General features: G+C 37.4%; 1 protein-coding gene across 2 annotated transcripts in view; it reads left to right on the forward strand.

Annotated features, from left to right (window-relative positions):
* Positions 1 to 20149, forward strand: part of TBCK (TBC1 domain containing kinase) — a 216323-nt gene that overhangs the window by 86184 nt on the left and 109990 nt on the right. For both annotated transcript variants that reach the window (XR_009601134.1, XM_027971381.3), the window contains exon 20: positions 442 to 527. Coding sequence is in view for 1 of the 2 variants with exons in the window: in XM_027971381.3 (XP_027827182.2) it covers positions 442 to 527 (86 nt within the window). In the remaining variant the exon portion in view is untranslated. The remainder of the gene's footprint in view (positions 1 to 441; positions 528 to 20149) is intronic.

Genomic DNA, 20149 nt, shown 5'->3' on the forward strand with positions numbered 1-20149 from the left:
CTGTATATGTAAATAAATTTGAGGTGTAATTATTCTATATATGACAGTATTATTCCTTATTTAAGTTATCTGTTTACAGTGAAAAACTGATAAATGTGAAACAGGTTTAATATCACTAGAGAAAATAATTTGTTGAATGTAATAGGGAAAAAGTCATTCGTCATTTGAATAATTTGTGATTCAGGAAATGAACTGACAGCTCTAAAGGTAGAAAATAAGTTGTGATATAGCTTTTAACAAAAAGCTTTTCTTGTTTAATAATTAGCCATAAGTGATTGAAGTAGTAACAAAATAGAAAATTATTTAATGAAGTGTGTTTTCTTCGTGGAGAAACTAAATCTAATTCAAAGTGTAAATAAAACTAATTTATGTGGATTTCATGTCTTTATTTGATGTACTATGTGAAAACAATGATTGTTTTAAACTTTATTGTCATTTCAGAGTATCTGACTGTGTTCTCTCAGATGATTGCATTTCATGATCCAGAGCTAAGCAATCATCTCAATGAGATTGGATTTATTCCAGATGTAAGTACCTGGTGCATTAATAGAAATGATGTAAAAAAAAAAAAAAAAAGCAGCAATTGGCAACATAACAGAATAAAACTGTTTTTAAAGTTTTGTTGTCATAAGAAGTCCATCTATCTAAACAAGTTTCTGCTACTAACTATAGACTTGTATGATAAAGTTTATATGGCTATGTTCCATGTCTTCACTTAGTAAAGGGAAGTATCTTGTTTTTCTTGATACTATCAAATTAGTTTGAAAAACCTGTTAGTGGAGTATTGTATTAAATTGTGCTGTCAGCAGTTTTCACTTGGATTTTATGATATTTAGGCTTGTTTTTGAAGAAGTAGGAAATTGGAACTTAGTGAATTGTTAAGTATTAATAGCTGCTTCTGTGTTTTGCTTGAGATATTACTTGGAAGCTTTGCCAGATTTGGGCTTACTTCATTAGCTTCTCAGGTTCCTTATCAAACCAAAAGTCAGAGCTGACTCTTGTTAGTCAGAGTGTAGCTTAGCCTATTACTCACATGTAGCTTGTGGCATGGAGTCAAACCTCTTTTAAAAGACAGAGTACAATGTCATAGGTTTTTGTAAAACTAAAAAAAAAAAAGTCCTTTTTGAGTTAGGAATCTTATTATTCCATCTTAACCTTCTTTGTTTCCTGATCATACTGAAATGGGGAACTGAGTTCTGTTCAGAGTCGAAAAATACCTTTCCTTTTAAGGCTTATATCCACAAAACAGTATGTTTATGGTAAGATTAAAAGTGAAAAATGTTTATATTAACACTAAAAATGCAGTTAAAGTGTTAACACTTAAACAGTATAAATACTTGCAGGGTGATTTGAAGTTTAAAACTACTTTCATAAGCATTTCATTTGATACTCAAGTCAAATATGTAAGGTGTATGAAGCAAGTAATTTCATCATTTAATAGATAAGAAATTTAGTGTTTGAGAAGGTAATAAAACTAAATCTCAGGACATAAAATTTTAGCATATCATTGACAACCCTCTGTCTGGTTCATCTTTCAGGGGGAGAACAAAGACAAAACAAATGTGTACTAATTCTAGTTCATTGCTCTGTGTGTTGTGCTGTAACTCTGTGGTATGATCATCAGGCCTAAAGTAGCCATCCTTACTATCCAGTGGAATTTGCTTCTAGGCCTGTGGAAAAATACCTTTTAGTGGAGTACATGGCTTATTCAGTGAGAGCTCCAAAGTATATACACATATTATAAAACAAACAAAATAAGATCAAACCCTACAATTATGTATGGAGATGAAAAATTATTTAAAAATTAACCAATATAGATATATATTATCATATTAAGTATTTATTTTTATATAACTCTACCTTTCTTGCTTCTTCACATTATAAATGTGATATATATTACAAGACAGTTCAGTTCAGTTCAGTTGCTCAGTCGTGTCCGACTCTTTGCGACCCCATGAATTGCAGCACACCAGGCCTCCCTGTCCATCACCAACTCCCAGAGTTCACTAAAACTCACATCCATCGAGTCGGTCATGCCATCCAGCCATCTCATCCTCTGTCGCTCCTTTTCCTCCTGCCCCCAATCCCTCCCAGCATCAGGGTCTTTTCCAGTGAGTCAACTCTTCGCATGAGGTGGCCAAAGTATTGGAGCTTCAGCTTTAGCATCAGTCCCTCCAGTGAACACCCAGGACTGATCTCCTTTAGAATGGACTGGTTGGATCTCCTTGCAGTCCAAGGGACTCTCAAGAGTCTTCTCCAACACCACAGTTCAGAAACATCAATTCTTCTGCACTCAGCTTTCTTCACAGTCCAACCCTTGCATCCATTCATGACCACTGGAAAAACCGTAGCAATACTAGATTAAATCTTATGGCTGGAATTAAAGAAATTACAGAGGAACTGATTGCCTAATTAGTAGTGGTGTTAGATTTCTGAGGGAAAAATACTAAGCTGTAGACATTAAAAAAGGGATTTCTTTTCAAAAAAATTCCCTTGAAAGCACCACTGACCACTTGTGATAAAAACAGAAAACTATATTAATTTAGTTATACAGGTGGCACTAGTGGTAAAGAATCCACCTGCCAGTGCAGGAGATGTAAGAGACGTCGGTTTGATCCCTGATTTGGGAAGATCCCCTGGAGGAGGGAATGGCCTGGGAAATCCCATGGACAGAGGAGCCTGGCAAGCTACAGCCCATGCGGCCACAAAGTGTCGGACACAACTGAGCAATATACAAAACTATGTATGAAATTATAAAGAGAGTCTGATAAAATCCTTAGATATATTCTTGAACATAGGTAGAATTTAAAAATCACATATGGAAAATAGTTTACCTTGGTTAATCAGAATAATTAAACTCTGAAAGAATGTAGTATATGAGAAGAGGCAAGCAAAAAACAGTATTATTAAAAATAATAATTTAAACACAATTTAACTGCTTACTGTGCACCAATTACTGCTCTAACCCTCTTTTAGCATGCATCTGATCTTCACAAGTTTGAAATCTAATTAAACAATGACTGTTAAATATATATGCATAATATTGATTTGGGAAAGGCTAATAGCATGGTGGAAATAAAAGTCTAGATATACATAAAAGGTAAGAGTCATTAGGATTTCAACTTGAAAGTTTTCTAATGATTTTGCATCATTTGAGGGGAAATTAAATGTGCTCTTTATATATATATATAGAAATCAGGTCAGGGATCCTTTCAGATCTTGGATTTGATTTTACCCTACTTAAATCTAATAAATGAGCCTCTTACTGTTTCATGGATACTGGTAGAAAATTCAAGACTCCTTTGTCAGTGATAAAGGGCATTCTCACTCACAGCACAACAAGCAATGTGAGCAATGGCATATTTCTCTTGATTTCCCTGGGACTCCCCTGGTAGCTCAGTGGTAAAAAAAATCTGCCTACAATGCAGGAGCCTCTGGAGACTTCTGTGGGTTCCATCCCTGGGTCTGGAAGATCCCCTGGAGAAGGGCATGGCAACCCACTCCAGTATTCTTGCCTGGAGATTCCCATGGACGGAGGAGCCTGGTGGGCTAAAATTCCATTGCCTTGCAGAGTTGGACAGGATTGAAACGAGTTAGCACACAAGCATGCACTTGATTTCCCTTATTGCCAAGTCCCATAGAGATAACCCAGAAGATCCAGATGCTTCCTCCAGATGCTGTGGATTGCACTACAGAGGGGAATCTTCATTATTTAATAATTCAGTAATTTTTATCAGTTCAGTTCAGTTTAGTCGCTCCGTTGTGTCCAGCTCTTTGCGACCCCCATGGACTGTAGCATGCTAGGCTTCCCTGACCAACTCCCGGAGCTTGCTCAGACTCATGTCAGTTGCGTCGGTGATGCCATCCAACCATCTCATCCTCAGTCATCCCCTTCACCTCCTGCCTTCAGTCTTTTCCAGCATCAGGGTCTTTTCTAATGAGTCAGTTCTTCACATCAGGTGGCGAATGTTTTGGAGCTTCAGCATCAGTCCTTCCAATGAATATTTAGAACTGATTTCCTTCAGGATTGACTGACTTGATCTCCTTGCAGTCCAAGGGACTCTCAAGAGTCTTCTCCAACAACACAGTTCAAAAGCATTAATTCTGTGGTGCTCAGCTTTCTTCATTGTCCAACTCTCACATCCATACATAACTACTGTAAAAACCATAGCTTTGACTAGACGGACCTTTGTTGGCAAAGTAATGCCTCTGCCTTCTAATAATGCTGTCTAGATTTCTTATAGCTTTTCTTCCAAGGAGCGAGCATCTTTTAATTTCATGGCTGCAGTCACCATCTGCAGTGATTTTGGAGCCTAAGAAAATGAAGTCTGTCCCTTTGTTTCCCCATCTATTTGCCATGAAGTAATGCGACCAGATGCCATGATCTTTGTTTTTTGAATGTTGAGTTTTAGACCAGTTTTTTCAATCTCCTTTTTGACTTTCATCAACAGGCTCTTTAGCTCCTCTTTGCTTTCTGCCATATGGGTAGTGTCATCTGCATATCTGAGGTTATTGATATTTCTCCCAGCAATCTTGATTCCAGCTTGTGCTTCATCCAGCCCAGCATTTCTCATGATGTACTCTACATATAAGTTAAATAAGCAGGGTAACAATATACAGTAATGACATACTTCTTTCCCAATTGGAACCAGTCCGTTCTTCCATGTCCAGTTCTAACTCTTGCTTCTTAACCTGCATACAGACTTCTCATGAGGCAGGTCAGGTGGTCTGGTGTTCCTATCTCTTGAAGAATTTTCCACGGTTTATTGTTATCTACAGTCAAAGACTTTAGCGTAGTCAATAAAGCAGATGTTTTTCTGGAACTCTCTTGCTCTTTCTGTGATCCTGCAGATGTTGGCAATTTGATCTCTGGTTCCTCTTCCTTTTCTAAATCCAGCTGGAACATCTGGAAGTTCGTGGTTCATGTATTGTTGAAGCCTGGCGTGGAGAATTTTGAGCAATACTTCGCTAGCATGTGAGATGGGTGCAATTGTGCAGTAGTTTGAACATTCTTTGGCATTACCTTTCTTTGGGACTGGAATGAAAACTGACCTTTTCTAGTCCTGTGCTCACTGATTAGTTTTCCAAATTTGCTGGCATATTGAGTGTAGCACTTTCAAAGCATCATCTTTTAGGATTTGAAATAGCTCAACTGGAATTCCATCACCTCCACTAGCTTTGTTCATAGTGATGCTCTCTAACACCCACTTGACTTCACATTCCAGGATGTCTGGCTCTAGGTGAGTGATTATACCATCATGGTTATCTGGTAATTAATATGTTCTTTGTATAGTTCTGTGTATTCCTGCCACCTCTTCTTGATATTTTCTGCTTCTGTTAGGTCCATACCATTTCTGTCCTTTATTGTGCCCATCTTTGCCTGAAATATTCCCCTGATATCTCTAATTTTCTTGAAGAGATCTCTAGTCTTTCCCGTTCTATCGTTTTCTGCTGTTTCTTTGCATTGATCACTGAGGAAGACCTTCTTATCTCTCCTTGCTGTTCTTTGGAACTCTCATTCATGTATCTTTCCTTTTCTCCTTTGCCTTTAGCTTCTCTTCTTTTCTCTGCTATTTGTAAGGCCTTGTCAGACAATCATTTTGCCTATTGCATTTTTTTTTCTTGGGGATGGTTTTGATCACTGCCTCTTGTACAGTGTCACGAACCTCTATCCGTAGTTCTTCAGGCACTCTGTCTATCAGATCTAATCCCTTGAATCTATTTGTCACTTCGAATTACATGGACTGTACAGTCCATGGGGTCGCAAAGAGTCGGACACGACTGAGTGACTTTCACTTCACTTCAGAACTGTGTAATTGTAAGGAATTTGATGTAGGTCATACCTGAATGACCTAGTGGTTTTCCCTACTTTCTTCAGTTTAAGTCTGAGCTTGGCAATAAGGAGTTCATGATAAGAACCACAATCAGCTCCCAGTCTTATTTTTGCTTACTGTATACAGTTTCTCCATCTTTGGCTGCAAAGAATATAATCAGTCTGATTTTGGTATTGACCATCTGGTGATGTCCATGTGTAGAGTCATCTCTTGTGTTGTTGGAAGAGGGTGTTTGCTATGAACAGTGCATTCTCTTGGCAAAACTCTATTAGCCTTTGCCCTGCTTCATTTTTGTACTCCAAGGCCAAGCTTGCCTGTTACTCCAGGTATCTCTTGACTTCCTACTTTTCCATTCTCATCCCTATGATGAAAAGACATCTTTTTTTGGTGTTAGTTCTAGGAAGTCTTGTAGGTCTTCATAGAACCATTCAAATTCAATTTCTTCAGCATTAGTGGTTGGAGCATAGACTTGGATTACTCTGGTACTGAATGGTTTGCCCTCGAAACAAACAGAGATCATTCTGTCATTTTTGAGATTGCACCCAAGTACTGCATTTCAGACTCTTTTTTTTTTTTTTTAGTTTTTTATTTTTTTAATTTTAAAATCTTTAATTCTTACATGTGTTCCCAAACATGAACCCCCCCTCCCACCTCCCTCCCCATAACATCTCTGTGGGTCATCCCCATGCACCAGCCTCAAGCATGCTGTATCCTGCGTCAGACATAGACTGGCGATTCAATTCTTACATGGTAGTATACATGATAGAATGCCATTCTCCCAAATCATCCCACCCTCTCCCTCTACCTCTGAGTCCAAAAGTCCGTTATACACAGCTGTGTCTTTTTTCCTGTCTTGCATACAGGGTCGTCATTGCCATCTTTCTAAATTCCATATATATGTGTTAGTATACTGTATTGGTGTTTTTCTTTCTGGCTTACTTCACTTTGTATAATCTGCTCCAGTTTCATCCATCTCATCAGAACTGCTTCAAATGAATTCTTTTTAACGGCTGAGTAATACTCCATTGTGTATATGTACCACAGCTTTCTTATCCATTCATCTGCTGATGGACATCTAGGTTGTTTCCATGTCCTGGCTATTATAAACAGTGCTGCGATGAACATTGGGGTACATGTGTCTCTTTCAATTCTGGTTTCCTCGGTGTGTATGCCCAGCTGTGGGATTGCTGGGTCATAAGGTAGTTCTATTTGCAATTTTTTAAGGAATCTCCACACTGTTCTCCATAGTGGCTGTACTAGTTTGCATTCCCACCAACAGTGTAGGAGGGTTCCCTTTTCTCCACACCCTCTCTAGCATTTATTGCTTGCAGATTTTTGGATCGCAGCCATTCTGACTGGTGTGAAGTGGTACCTCATTGTGGTTTTGATTTGCATTTCTCTAATAATGAGTGATGTTGAGCATCTTTTCATGTGTTTGTTAGCCATCCATATGTCTTCTTTGGAGAAATGTCTATTTAGTTCTTTGGCCCATTTTTTGATTGGGTCATTTATTTTTCTGGAGTTGAGCTGCATAAGTTGCTTGTATATTTTTGAGATTAGTTGTTTGTCAGTATGGTGCTGGCACAAAGACAGACATATAGATCAATGGAACAAAATAGAAAGCCCAGAGATAAATCCACACACATATGGACACCTTATCTTTGACAAAGGAGGCAAGAATATACAATGGAGTAAAGACAATCTCTTTAACAAGTGGTGCTGGGAAAACTGGTCAACCACTTGTAAAAGAATGAAACTAGATCACTTTCTAACACCGCACACAAAAATAAACTCAAAATGGATTAAAGATCTAAATGTAAGACCAGAAACTACAAAACTCCTAGAGGAGAACATAGGCAAAACTCTCTCAGACATAAATCACAGCAGGATCCTCTATGATCCACCTCCCAGAATTCTGGAAATAAAAGCAAAAATAAACAAATGGGATCTAATTAAAATTAAAAGCTTCTGCACAACAAAAGAAAATATAAGCAAGGTGAAAAGACAGCCTTCTGAATGGGAGAAAATAATAGCAAATGAAGCAACAGACTCTTTTTTTTTAACTATGAGGGCTACTTCATTTCTTCTAAGGGATTCTTGCTCACAGTAGTTAGTAGATATAATCATTTTGACACAAAATCTTTATTTATGCTTCCTTCTCTATTATGACCCCCTCCTATAATTACTGGACTATTTTTGTATAACATCTTGTAAAAGCTTTAATTCTAGTAAGGTAAAGTATTAGTTGTATATATATGATTAGTCTTGTGAGAGATTCATAAGTCACGTTGAATGAGGACAATTCCTTGTGAGATGAGCATGTCCAGTATATGACAAATACTAATCATCTCTAGCCCTTATCCACTGATTGCCTGCTAATATCCCCTAATCATTGTGACAATAAAATGCGTACATGTTATTTCTGAAAAATGACTACACATATCTTCAAACATCCTTTAGGCAAGAGTCTGTCTCTATCGAGAATCCTAAAGTTAACAACAGAGGAGTGAAGAGAAAGGAAAAATATCTTAACCTGGAAAAATTCCATTTTCTGTGACTATTATTCTGTCACAGAGAAAGGGCAAAATGAAAGATTTAACAAAGGTAAAATGTTAATAGGAAGATTTGTTTTTGGTTTTTGAAATCTTGATTTGTTTTATTATGTTTTGTTGGCCTATTTCTCAGGTGTGTAGATAATATGAAAATTTGAGACTATTTTTAAATTTAAGTTTGAAAACAGATTTTATATTTTTAACATAGAGATTATTAACAGTGAGTGAATAGTTGTGGGAGAGGTGTGATGAAATGGAGAATTTTTCTAACATTTTCATTATTCTGTTAATAATCACATACTTTTAGCTGCATGTTATTAGTTTGTATATGAAGTCTGTCTTTCTCCTCCCCCACCAGATCATAGCCTTCAGTGTTCTGTCTGTAAGATAATTGTTTAGGTGGATTTCTGTACCTCCAACAAAACTACAGGCTACAATTCATCAAGGACAAGGGTGGGCATTTTTGTAATGAGATCCCAAACTGAGTTTCCTGCTGAATAACTAATCTAATTAAAGCAAGCGCTCATTAATCTTCCATCATTAAAATGCAGACTCCTATTGCAGAAAAGATTGTGATTTCTGGCTCCTTTCCATTTGCCGTGGGTCACAGAGCTCTGAATACTGAGTACTGCTGTAGCTTGAATAGTTGGGAATATTGTGCATTGATGTGATGCTTAGATTATATGTATCATGGTAGTTATGCAATTTACATATAAATAGGGTGAGTAATGTGTATTTGGCAAAATTGGAGCCACAGTAATTTTTATCATTTCTGTCTTGCTGTATGTTCCTGCTTCTGAAAATATATCTGGACTTTGAAATGAGAACAAGAAAGTACACTTCTTCATTCTTCAGTTCAGTTCAGTTCAGTTCAGTCACTCATTCGTCTCTTTGCAACCCCATGGACTGCAGCATGCCAGCCCTCCATGTCCATTGCCAACTCCCAGAGTTTACTCAAATTCATGTCCATTGAGTTGGTGATGCCATCCAACCATCTCATCCTCTGTCATCCCCTCCTCCTCCTGCCTTCAATCTTTCCCAGCATCAGGGTCTTTTCCAATGAGTCAGTTCTTCGCATCAGGTGGCCAGAGTATTGGAGTTTGAGCTTCAGCATCAGTCCTTCCAATGAGTATTCAGGACTGATCTCCTTTAGGATGGACTCGTTGGATCTCCTTGCAGTCCAAGGGACTCTCAAGAGTCTTCTCCAGCACCACGGTTCAAAAGCATCAATTCTTTAGCACTCAGCTTACTTTATAGTCCAACTCTCACATCCATACAGGACTACTGGAAAAAACATAGCTTTCACTAGATGCACCTTCATTGGCAAAGTAATGTCTCCACTTTTTAATATGCTGTCTAGGTTGGTCATAACTTTTCTTCCAAGAGCAAGCATCTGCCGGGAGCCAGCGTGAGGAATCCCACCCATGGCAAAGGTCATGAGGAAGGAAGCCTGACAAAATGCAAGTGCGTGATCAGGCTTCAGGGGTTCCCCTGGAATTTCCTGAGCATCCACCCCCCAAAAACCAGACTCTGCCTGCTTTACTGTGTTATGCTTTCCACCTACTCTTCTGACATTAACAGGGGGCTGTCCCCCCACCACCTTTTTCTGGAAAAATTTAATTTAGAGCTTTTAGATAATAAATCTCCTGGGCATAATAAGAGTGTTTCAATCCAAAAACCCCTCTGATGGCTTTCTAGCCTGCCTGCAGGACTCTTACAGCTGCATGCGTGATTGCTTGCGGCCTCCCGACCACCGCAAGAGGCACAGGAAGCTTAAAACACCCTAGGAATGTAGGGGCTTCCGAGGAGTCAGAACCATTAGAATAGGACTGATTAAAGGTTTCATTTGTTGAGCCAATACTTGCTTCCAAATTTTCATATCTTTTATTTGTAGATATAGTTGGTATATAGAAAAAACAGATAGTAGCCCTGGCATTAGCAACATTAGATCTTTGAGTTAAGTACTTTCTTTGTTATAACGCACTGCACCTTTGTTCTACAGGAATGTAATTTTATTTAGTACTTTGAGGGTGATGCAGAGTAAAGAAAAAACACTTCTAAGGAAAAAGAGTTTTCTGGTTGATAGACATTTATCTAGGAAGCGAGTCATAAAAATGTTAACAGGCCTCTTGGCCAGAAGATAATGTAAACAACCTGAGATCTTCTGTATATGGGAAGGTATGCAAAAGAAAGCCTGGTCTCAATGAGGGTCAGGACTGCTGCCCCTGCATAACTCTGCATATTCTATTATTTCTTTATGTATAACTTGGAGTATATAAGCTGATTTTGAAAATAAAGTCTTGAATCGTGCACTGATGCTGGGTTCCCCCATGTCATTGTTTTCTCCCCTTTTCCGGCTGAATTCCCATCTGGAGCACGGAGGCTCACCAAGTCTACTTACTTGCCCTGGCTTCTAAGATCCACATGAGAGGGAGCCCAGGGTGGGGCACCCTCCGCTATTCAAGTGGACGCCGGCAGCCTAACGTAGATGGTGCAGACCTCTTGTCTCGAGATTTTATTAGTTTTCCACGTAAACCAAGTTATTCAGCCTCTTTTTCTCCACCAATATTTCCTACTACACTATCCGTTTCTAATCTCTCTCTATATCTGTAGTTAAATAAGTTTTTTCCTAGGATGCCAACTCCATCCCTGCTTAGAATTCCCTGGATCCACTGGGGCTGGACCCTGGCAAGCATCTTTACTTTTATGGCTGTAGTCACCATCTGCAGTGATTTTGGAACCCTTCCAAAAATAAAGACTGTCACTGTTTCCACTGTTTCCCCATCTATTTGCCATGAAGTGATGGGATCAAATGCCGTGATCTTAGTTTTCTTTTAATGTTGAGTTTTAAGCCAAACTTTTCACTCTCCTCTTTCACTTTCATCAAGAGGCTCTTTAGTTCTTCACTTTCTGCCATATGGGTGGTGTCATCTGCATATCTGAAGTTATTGATATTTCTCCTGTAAATCTTGATTCGTTTGTGCTTCATCCAGCCCAGCGTTTCTCATGATGTACTCTGCATCGAAGTTAAATAAGCAGAGTGACAATATACAGCCTTGACGTTCTCCTTTTCCTATTTGGAAGCAGTCTGTTGTTCCATGTCCAATTCTAACTGTTGCTTCCTGACCTGCATACAGATTTCTCAAGAGGCAGGACAGGTGGTCTGGTATTCCCATCTCTTTAAAAATTTTCCACAGTTTGTTGTGGTCCACACAGTCAAAGGCATTGGCATAGTCAATAAAGCAGAAGTACATGTTTTTATGGAATTCTCTTGCTTTTTTAGTGATCCAACAGGTGTTGGCTCTCTGGTTCCTCTGCCTTTTCTAAATCCAGCTTGAACATCTGGAAATTCACAGTTCACATTACTGTTGAAGCATGGTTTGGAGAATTTTGAGCATTATTTCGCTGGCTTGTGAGATGAGTACAATTGTGCAGTAGTTTGAGCATTCTTTGGCATTGCCTTTCTTTGGGATTGGAATGAAAACTGACCTTTTCCAGTCCTGTAGCCACTGCTGAGTTTTCCAAATTTGCTGGCATATTGAGTGCAGCACTTTCACAGCATCATCTTTTCGGATTTTGAATAGCTCAACTGGAATATCTTCACCTCCACTAGCTTTGTTCATAGTGATGCTTCCTAAGGCCCACTTAACTTTGCTTTCCAGGATGTCTGGCTCTAGATGGGTGATCACACGATTGTGATTATCTGGGTCATGAAGATCTTTTTTGTATATTTCTTCTGTGTATTCTTGCCACCTCTTCTTAATATCTTCTGCTTCTGTTAGGTCCATACCATTTCTGTCCTTTATCAAGCCCATCTTTGCATGAAATGTTCCCTTGATATCTCTAATTTTCTTGAAGAGATCCCCCATTCTATTGTTTTCCTCTATTTCTTCATTCATAAGGAAACTTTTTCTGAAATGCAATGAATAGCATTCAACCTAAATTATGAAAAGTTATCAGGTGAACAGTAAGAAATGTGACAAAGGCCGTATTCCAGTACTATACGTGCCTCTTGAACCTACTGTCTCTGCTAAAGATAACGTCAACAAATTCAGTGGTAAGTATGCTGGCAAAACCATTCTCATTTAACTATAATCTTAATGAGTGCTTATACCACTGCTGATTTTCTCCTTTCCTAAAAGTTTATCGCTGTCGTTCTCCAAACTTCTATTTAGCTGAGTTTGTAGTAACTAAAATTATGAAAATATTTCTCAGAAGTATTTATATAATTTGGACTTCCCTGGTGGCTCAGACAGTAAAGGGTCTGCCTACAATGCGGGAGACCTAGGTTTGATCCCTGGGTATTTGCTTGGTTTGTTCATTTGTTCCATCATTCGTTCCTAGCCTTTATGTTGTTTCTGTTGCATAAAGAAATTTTTTATTTTAATCTACAGAGATTGGTGACAATGAATTTTTTCGAATTTTTTTTTTTTTTTAGATTTTTATCTAGTGTGGTTACAAGTGGAGAAGGAAATGGCAACCCACTCCAGTATTTTTGCCTGGAGAGTCCCATGGACAAAGGAGCCTGGTGGGCTGCTGTCCATGGGGTCACACAGAGTCCGACACAACTGAAGCAATTTAGCATGCAGGCATGCTTTGGAGAAGGAAATGGTGACCCACTCCAGTGTTCTTGCCTGGAGAATCCCAGGGACTGGGGAGCCTGGTGGGCTGCCGTCTATGGGGTCACACAGAGTCGGACACGACTGAAGCAGCTTAGCAACAGCAGCATCAGTCGTTACAAGGTAAATTAGAAAATTGCACCTTATTTAGAATATCCCATAATAGGAGTCCCCACCAACCTGTCCTAGACCGTTCTAGAGTGCTATGATATATCCTTTGGCTGTTGTGTTTTCCTTGTTGTTGTTGTTGTTCAGTAGCTAAATCGTGACTCTTCACAGCCCCATGGACTGCAGCATGCCAGGCTTTCCTGTCCTTCACTATCTCCCAGACTTACTCAAATTCATGTCCATTGAGTCAGTGATGCTATCTAACCTTTCATCCACTGCAGCCCCCTTCTTCTGCTGCCTTCAGTCTTTCCCAGCATCAAGGTCTTTTCCACTGAGTCAGCTCTTCACATCAGGTGGCCTAAGTGTTGGGAGCTTCAGCTTCAGCATCAGTCCTTCTAATGAATATTCAGGGTTGATTTCCTTTAGTATTGACTGGTTTGATCTCCTTGCAACCCAAAGACTTTCAAGAGTCTTCCCCAGCACTACAGTTCAAAAGCATCAATTTCACGGCACTTGGCCTTCTTTATGCTCCAGTCTCACATCCGTACTTGACTACTAGGAAACTACAGCTTCCCTGACTTGACTCCTAACCCATTCTACTGCCCTTGGATTCTTTAAAACCCTTGAATACAAAGGGCTTATTGAGATCTCTTATAGTAGAGGTTAAATTACCTTTCAGAAAGCACTCATATCACAGAGCCCAAGACTTACTAATCCCATAGGCAATGACAAAGTAATGTTTGGTGTCTTCTTGCTAAGAACATATACATAGAAGTTAAGTATCCACCAGGTTTCCCTTTTTCTTAAGTTCTTACTCTGCTTTCAATCTAATGTATCCTTATACTGACTGAGAGACAAGTAAAAGGAAGTATATGCTTAGTAAAATAAGTCAAAGACAAATGCTGTATGATACCACTTATATATGGAATCTAAAAATAATATAAATGAATCTATGTATAGAACAGAAACAGACTCACAGACAAAAACAAATGTATGTTTACCAGAGGGGAGAGAAGGAGCAAGGGAGGAACAGATTTTAAGGAGTACGAGATTAATGAAGGCTGATAACTATACATAAAAGAGATAAGCAACAGAATTTACTGCATAGCACTGGGGATTACACCTAATATCTTATAATAGCATATAGTAGAATACACTCTACAGAAAACAAAACAAACCTGAAACAGTACTCTGTACACCTGAAACAAGCACAATATTGTAAATCATATAAACTTCAATTTTTTAAAAAAAGTGTATAATATGATGCAGTAGTTCTCAAACTTTTTGGTCCGTCTTAGGACCCTTTCACATTTTTAAAAATTAGCAAGTATCTCAAAGAGTTTATAGGTAGAGTTATATCTGTCAGTATTTACTGAGACATTTTAAAAATTATGTATTAATTTTTTAATGAAAATAACAGAACCATTATATGTTAACAGAATAAAATTTTTCAGAAAAGTAATTGTTTTCCAAAACAAAATAATGGAAGAGTAATATTGTTTTATATTTTTGCAACTTCTACTTAATAGAGGAAAGTTAGATTCTCATATCTGCTTCTAAATTCAGTCCTGTTGCAGTTCATTGTTCTGCTTGAAGTACATAAAGAAAATCTGTTGGCCCTACACAGACATAATTGCAAAAGGTAGTTTCTTAATGCTTAATTGCAATATACATCTAAAACTATGTCACTGAACTCTTCATATTCTTTTATATTCAAATCTATCAGTCTGTCTTAACACTTTGAATGGCTCTTTTACCCATATGTGATTTTCTGATGTTGTAATTGGTCATTTAAAAAATATCAGTGCATTGAATTATTCAGATCTTTCAACTATGAAACATTTAGTTATATATATCAAAAAATCACGTTCATTAATATCACCACTGATCTCATCCAGAAATTAATTAAGTATTGAGAAGCTGCCAAGCTCACACTGGCAGATACAATTTTCCAAAATTCTAATCTTCACCTGACAGCTAGAATTTTTTATTGAAGTGACAGGCTCACTTCATTTTTGAGAAATGTCCACCAAATATCCAAGCATGAAAAAAATCATTGTTTTTATTTTATTTTTCCAATATAACATTAAACTTGGCATTTCTTGAAAAAGTCACCTACAATGGCTCATAGCTCAAACCATTGCCCAAGTGCTTTTTCCTCCAGGCAACCTTTTTTTTTCTTTCTGGCTGAGCCACGTGGCATGTGGGATCTTAAGTTCCCCAACCAGGGATTGAACCTGAAACCCCTGCATTAGAAGTAGGTTTACCGCTAGACCATCAGGGAGGTTCTCTCAAGACAATGTTTTACTTCAGTACACAGTACAAGTGCTTTATACCTACTTCCCATTTTGTCTCATGGAACATTTTAAAAAATATTTCACAAAATTAATCATTTTTAATTTTTAACCTTCACGAGATTATGACTTTTATACTTTAGTGCCCCTACTTTGATTTGTGATATTGTGCCAGCAGTTTTATCCACCAGTGGTTTTTGTACCATTAGCACAAGTGTGAACATAATAAAAAAAGAAAAAGGAGCAAAAACATCTTAGTATTGTTATAGACATAGTTTTGAACTTTGGGGCCCTGGCTCTCAAAGATCCCCAGGAGTCTATGAACACATTTTGAGAATAAGCACACAGACACAGGTATGAAATGGGACAGAGTTCTAATCCTGACTCTTCAACTTAGTAGCCAAACAGTTAAGTTAGTTTCTTTTATCCATAGTCCTCTTTAATGTTGATTATAATAAATCTTATGTCTTAAGATTATTGTGAAGATTAAATGAGATAATATATATAAACAGTTCAACACAGTTCTAAGTACACAGTAAATTTTAAGGAGTTAGCCATTATTAGTTTTCTTGTTTTATTTATTAGAGTTTGATCATATTGCACTGTTACTTTGGTGATATTAATAGGAGCTATGTTTAGAAAAGCATTCTATTATAAACTATAATGGATATAGTATTTCACTGTTTCAGTTAGCAAACACTTTGCTGGAGTAAATAATGATACTGACAACAGCAAAGACTTTCTTTTTGAGTTGATAAGATTGCTTCTCCATCTTAGATTTTAACATTTTTTATTTGCTGAATTTTTAAGGTACTTTTCTATCTCCCAGAAAGTGCTGCATAGCATGTTTTGTAGTCTTTTACTTGAAATTAATTATTTGAAATTTTTAGAAAGTTTTTTTTTGTTTTAAATACTCAGTGAGATAATTGAAACCTACTTTGGATGTATAGCTAATCTTTTCCAAAAATAATAAATGTGGATTTCAGAACTGTTAAATTGCCCAAGTGATTTTGTTATTGATTTCTATTTTATAGTTTTTTGGCTCAGTATTATAAGTCAAGTAATACTTAATAGAGAAAGGTATATTTATGCAGTTATTTATTTTTTAGTATTATAGAAATCATTACTTGCAAAAAATATAACTAATATAACCTTTGGTATACAAGGGAAAACAAGTTAACCATTTAACATCTGGGTCCAATGGATCTTTTAAATTATTTTTGTATGTTTAAGTTATTTTTTTGAATAATTTATAGAAGTAGCATAAAGATATAGTAAAAACAAAATATTAAAAATTTTAGAAAGCATTTAAACATAGCAAACCCCAAATTTTATTCCATATATTGAAAGTGTATGTATGTGAAATGTATGGTGTCCTTTTCACTTACTCCTTGTCTGTCATGCATGAACCTGGAGCATATCTATCCTGTAAATATTGATTCTAGATTTCAAATACACATCTTACAGGCTCTAGCTTATTTCTGGTTCTTCTTGTACTTGCACAGTCAGATACAATTAGAACAAAACATTGACAGGACTCTTAACTTTGCTGAAGAACAGCTAATCTACACTTTAAATTTTTACAGCACTGTATGTCAATTATATCTCAATAAAACTGGAAGAAAAATCAGAACAGACTATAATGATGCCTCTATATATTTATTGTATCTTCTTAGAAGATGATGTAACACTTTGGATGACATAGTACAAAAAATGAAAGATGGTAGTAATAATGATGTATTTTAGTACTGTGAAGTGAAGTGAAAGTCACTCAGTCGTGTCCGACTCTTTGTGACCCCATGGACTATATAGTCCATAGAATTCTGCAGGCCAGAATACTGGAGTGGGTAGCCTTTCCCTTCTCCAGGGGATCTTCCGAACCCAGGGATCGAACCCAGGTCTCCCACATTACAGGAGGATTCTTTACCAACTGAGCCACAAAGGAAGCCCAAGAATACTGGAGTGGGTAGCCTATCCATCCCTTCTGCAGTGGATCTTCCTGACCCTGGGATCAAACCGGGGTCTCCTGCATTGCAGGCAGATTCTTTACCAACTGAGCTATTTAGTACTGTACCACCCTTCTATGAAACTGCTTTATAAAAATGGTGACGTTGTAAAATGTTGTTGTTTAGTCGCTGAGTCCTATCCAACTCTTTTATGACCCCATGGACTGTAGCCTATCGGACTCCTCTGTCCATGGGATGTCCCAGGCAAGAATACTTGAGTGGGTTGTCATTTCCTTCTCACAGGGATCTTCCCAACCCAGGGATCAAACCCACATCTCTTGCATTGGCAAGCGGATTCTTTACCACTGAGGTACCAGGGAAGCCCTGATGTAACGTGAGCACATGTTAAATAAAGAAAGAACAGTTAAATTTTCCAATAAGCTTCAAGTCTGAAACCAAATTACCAGGGTAATTTTTTAAAAGGGGGTGAGGGCTTGCATCATCATTGGTGGATCTACCATCAATAATCTGTCAGAGAATTCCAGGTAATTTAGATGTAGATCAAAAAATCAGGGCTTCCCTCATGGCTCAGATGGTAAAGAATCTACCTGCAATGCAAGAGACCTGGGTTCGATCCCTGGGTCGGAAAGATCCTTTGAGGAAGGGAATGGCAACCCACTCCAGTACTCTTGCCTAGAGAATTCCATGGCCGGAGGGTCCTGGTAGGCTACAGTCAGTGGGGTCACAAAAGTCAGAAGGACTGAGCAACTTCACTTTAAAAAATTAGATGTAGATAAAATTTATGATTGTAAGAAGAGAGGGAGCATATATCTTGGAAATTCAAGTTCAATAAGCTTGACTTCAAACACGAGCAAGAATCTTGATGGTGTTGATTCTCTATAGTCATTAATGTGCCAGGTACTGTGTTCCATACTGCTTTGTTTTATCTATAAGAATGGAGTATTTACTACTATGTGTAAGATAGATAACTAATGAGAGCCTACTGTATAGCATAGGGAACTCTACTCAGTGATCTGTGGTGACCTAAATGAGAAGGAAATCAAAAAAAGAGTGGATATATGTATAACTGATTCACTTTGCTGCACATGGGAAACTAACACAGCATTGTAAAGCAACTATGCTCTGATAAGAATTATTTTTAAAAAAGAATGCAATATTTATTGGCTGTTTCTTAAGATAAAAAATAGAAACAAATTATCTTTTGCCTCAGGGTTACTGGCTCATGAAAATATCACAAAATAATGTGTTTTCTGTTTAAAATATTCTAGAGAATTGCTTTGTATATCACTGTTTTCATATAGATTTATAATTCTCACCTCCTGACTGTTGTCCCATTGTTGCTGGTTAGGACATGAAGGCAGATTTTGTACATAAGAATTTTTCCCTAAGATGCTAAGAAGATAGAAGACCAAGAGTACTGTTAAATAAGGAGAACTATTTATTACTGCTTTTACCTGTCTTGGCCTTCCCTGATAGCTCAGTTGGCAAAGAATCTGCCAGCAATGTAGGAGACCTGGGTTTGATCCCTGGATTGGGAAGATCCCCTGGAGAAGGGAAAGGCTACCCACTCCAGTATTCTAGCCAGGAGAATTCCATGGAGTTGCAAAGAGTTGGACGTAACTGAGCAACTTCACTTACCTGTATTATGTGTTTTTAAATTTTATGTTCAACCCTTTCCCATTCCACCTAATTTATCCTGATTTAGTATAACCCATCATATTTGTTCATTTTTGAGAATGCTAATAGTCTTTTGAAAATGAAAAGCACTTTGGAACACTAAACTCTTTTATGAAACATATTCTTGATTTTTAAGAATTTTTCTTTGTTTCAACAGATATTCTGTACATGGTTAAGAAGGCAATAGCAGTCAGATACAGACAAAATAAAGTATCTTCTAGAATTTGGAAAGTTGAGAGGCAAGATTTTATGTAAGGATATTTAAAATTTTGTGACCTCAGAGTAGCTAACATGGGATTGAGGAATATAGATTTTGAGAGCTAGCAGAACTGTAACTACTTTAGCATTCGTTGTCCGTGCCTTGCTTTAACTGAGTCTACCTCAACCTGTGAAACAAGTGTACAGTTCCCAGTGCCCAGGATTCTTTTCTCTTTACCTTCTGCTCCTGTCTCCCAGTTCCAGAACATATGTAGCTTTTGTTAGATGATTTCATGAGTTTGACTCAGAATTTTGCGTCAAAATACTTCAACAAAAGTATTTTGTTGAAATACTTTCCTATTGTAGAAGCTTCTGGGCTGTTATGAAGAAGAATAATTGTACTTCCTATACTGACATCTGATATACTGACATCTTCTGCCAGGTATTTTAAAGCCTTTAACTAATCTTCACAACAATCCTGAAGGTTTAAAGAGATTTGTAGCTACCAGATCACAAAGTTCATAGTTTCAGGAAAATATATGGTCTACTCTGATGCTTTGAAAATCTGCTGTTTTTCAGTAATCCTTTATTTGAATAGCTAGATGTACATTTCCCTATTACACAGAATCATTGCAAGATACTCAACTTACATTTTACAGAGGTGGCTGACATTAACTTAGATATAAAAGTGCTTCTGACTTGAGGTAAAGAGAAAATATGCTCATAAAAGGATAAAAGTCAATTAGAAGGTATTCTCTTTTATAGTAATAATTTTTATTATTACTATATATGTATATAGAGAGAGGTGAGAGAACACAGTATGTATGTATATAAATCAATTTGACAAAAGATTCATCTAGAGTTTTAAGAAATGTTTCCTTTTTAATATTTTATATCTTA

Source organism: Ovis aries, chromosome 6, assembly GCF_016772045.2.
Source record: "Ovis aries strain OAR_USU_Benz2616 breed Rambouillet chromosome 6, ARS-UI_Ramb_v3.0, whole genome shotgun sequence".
In the NCBI taxonomy this organism is placed as follows: Eukaryota; Metazoa; Chordata; class Mammalia; order Artiodactyla; family Bovidae; genus Ovis; species Ovis aries.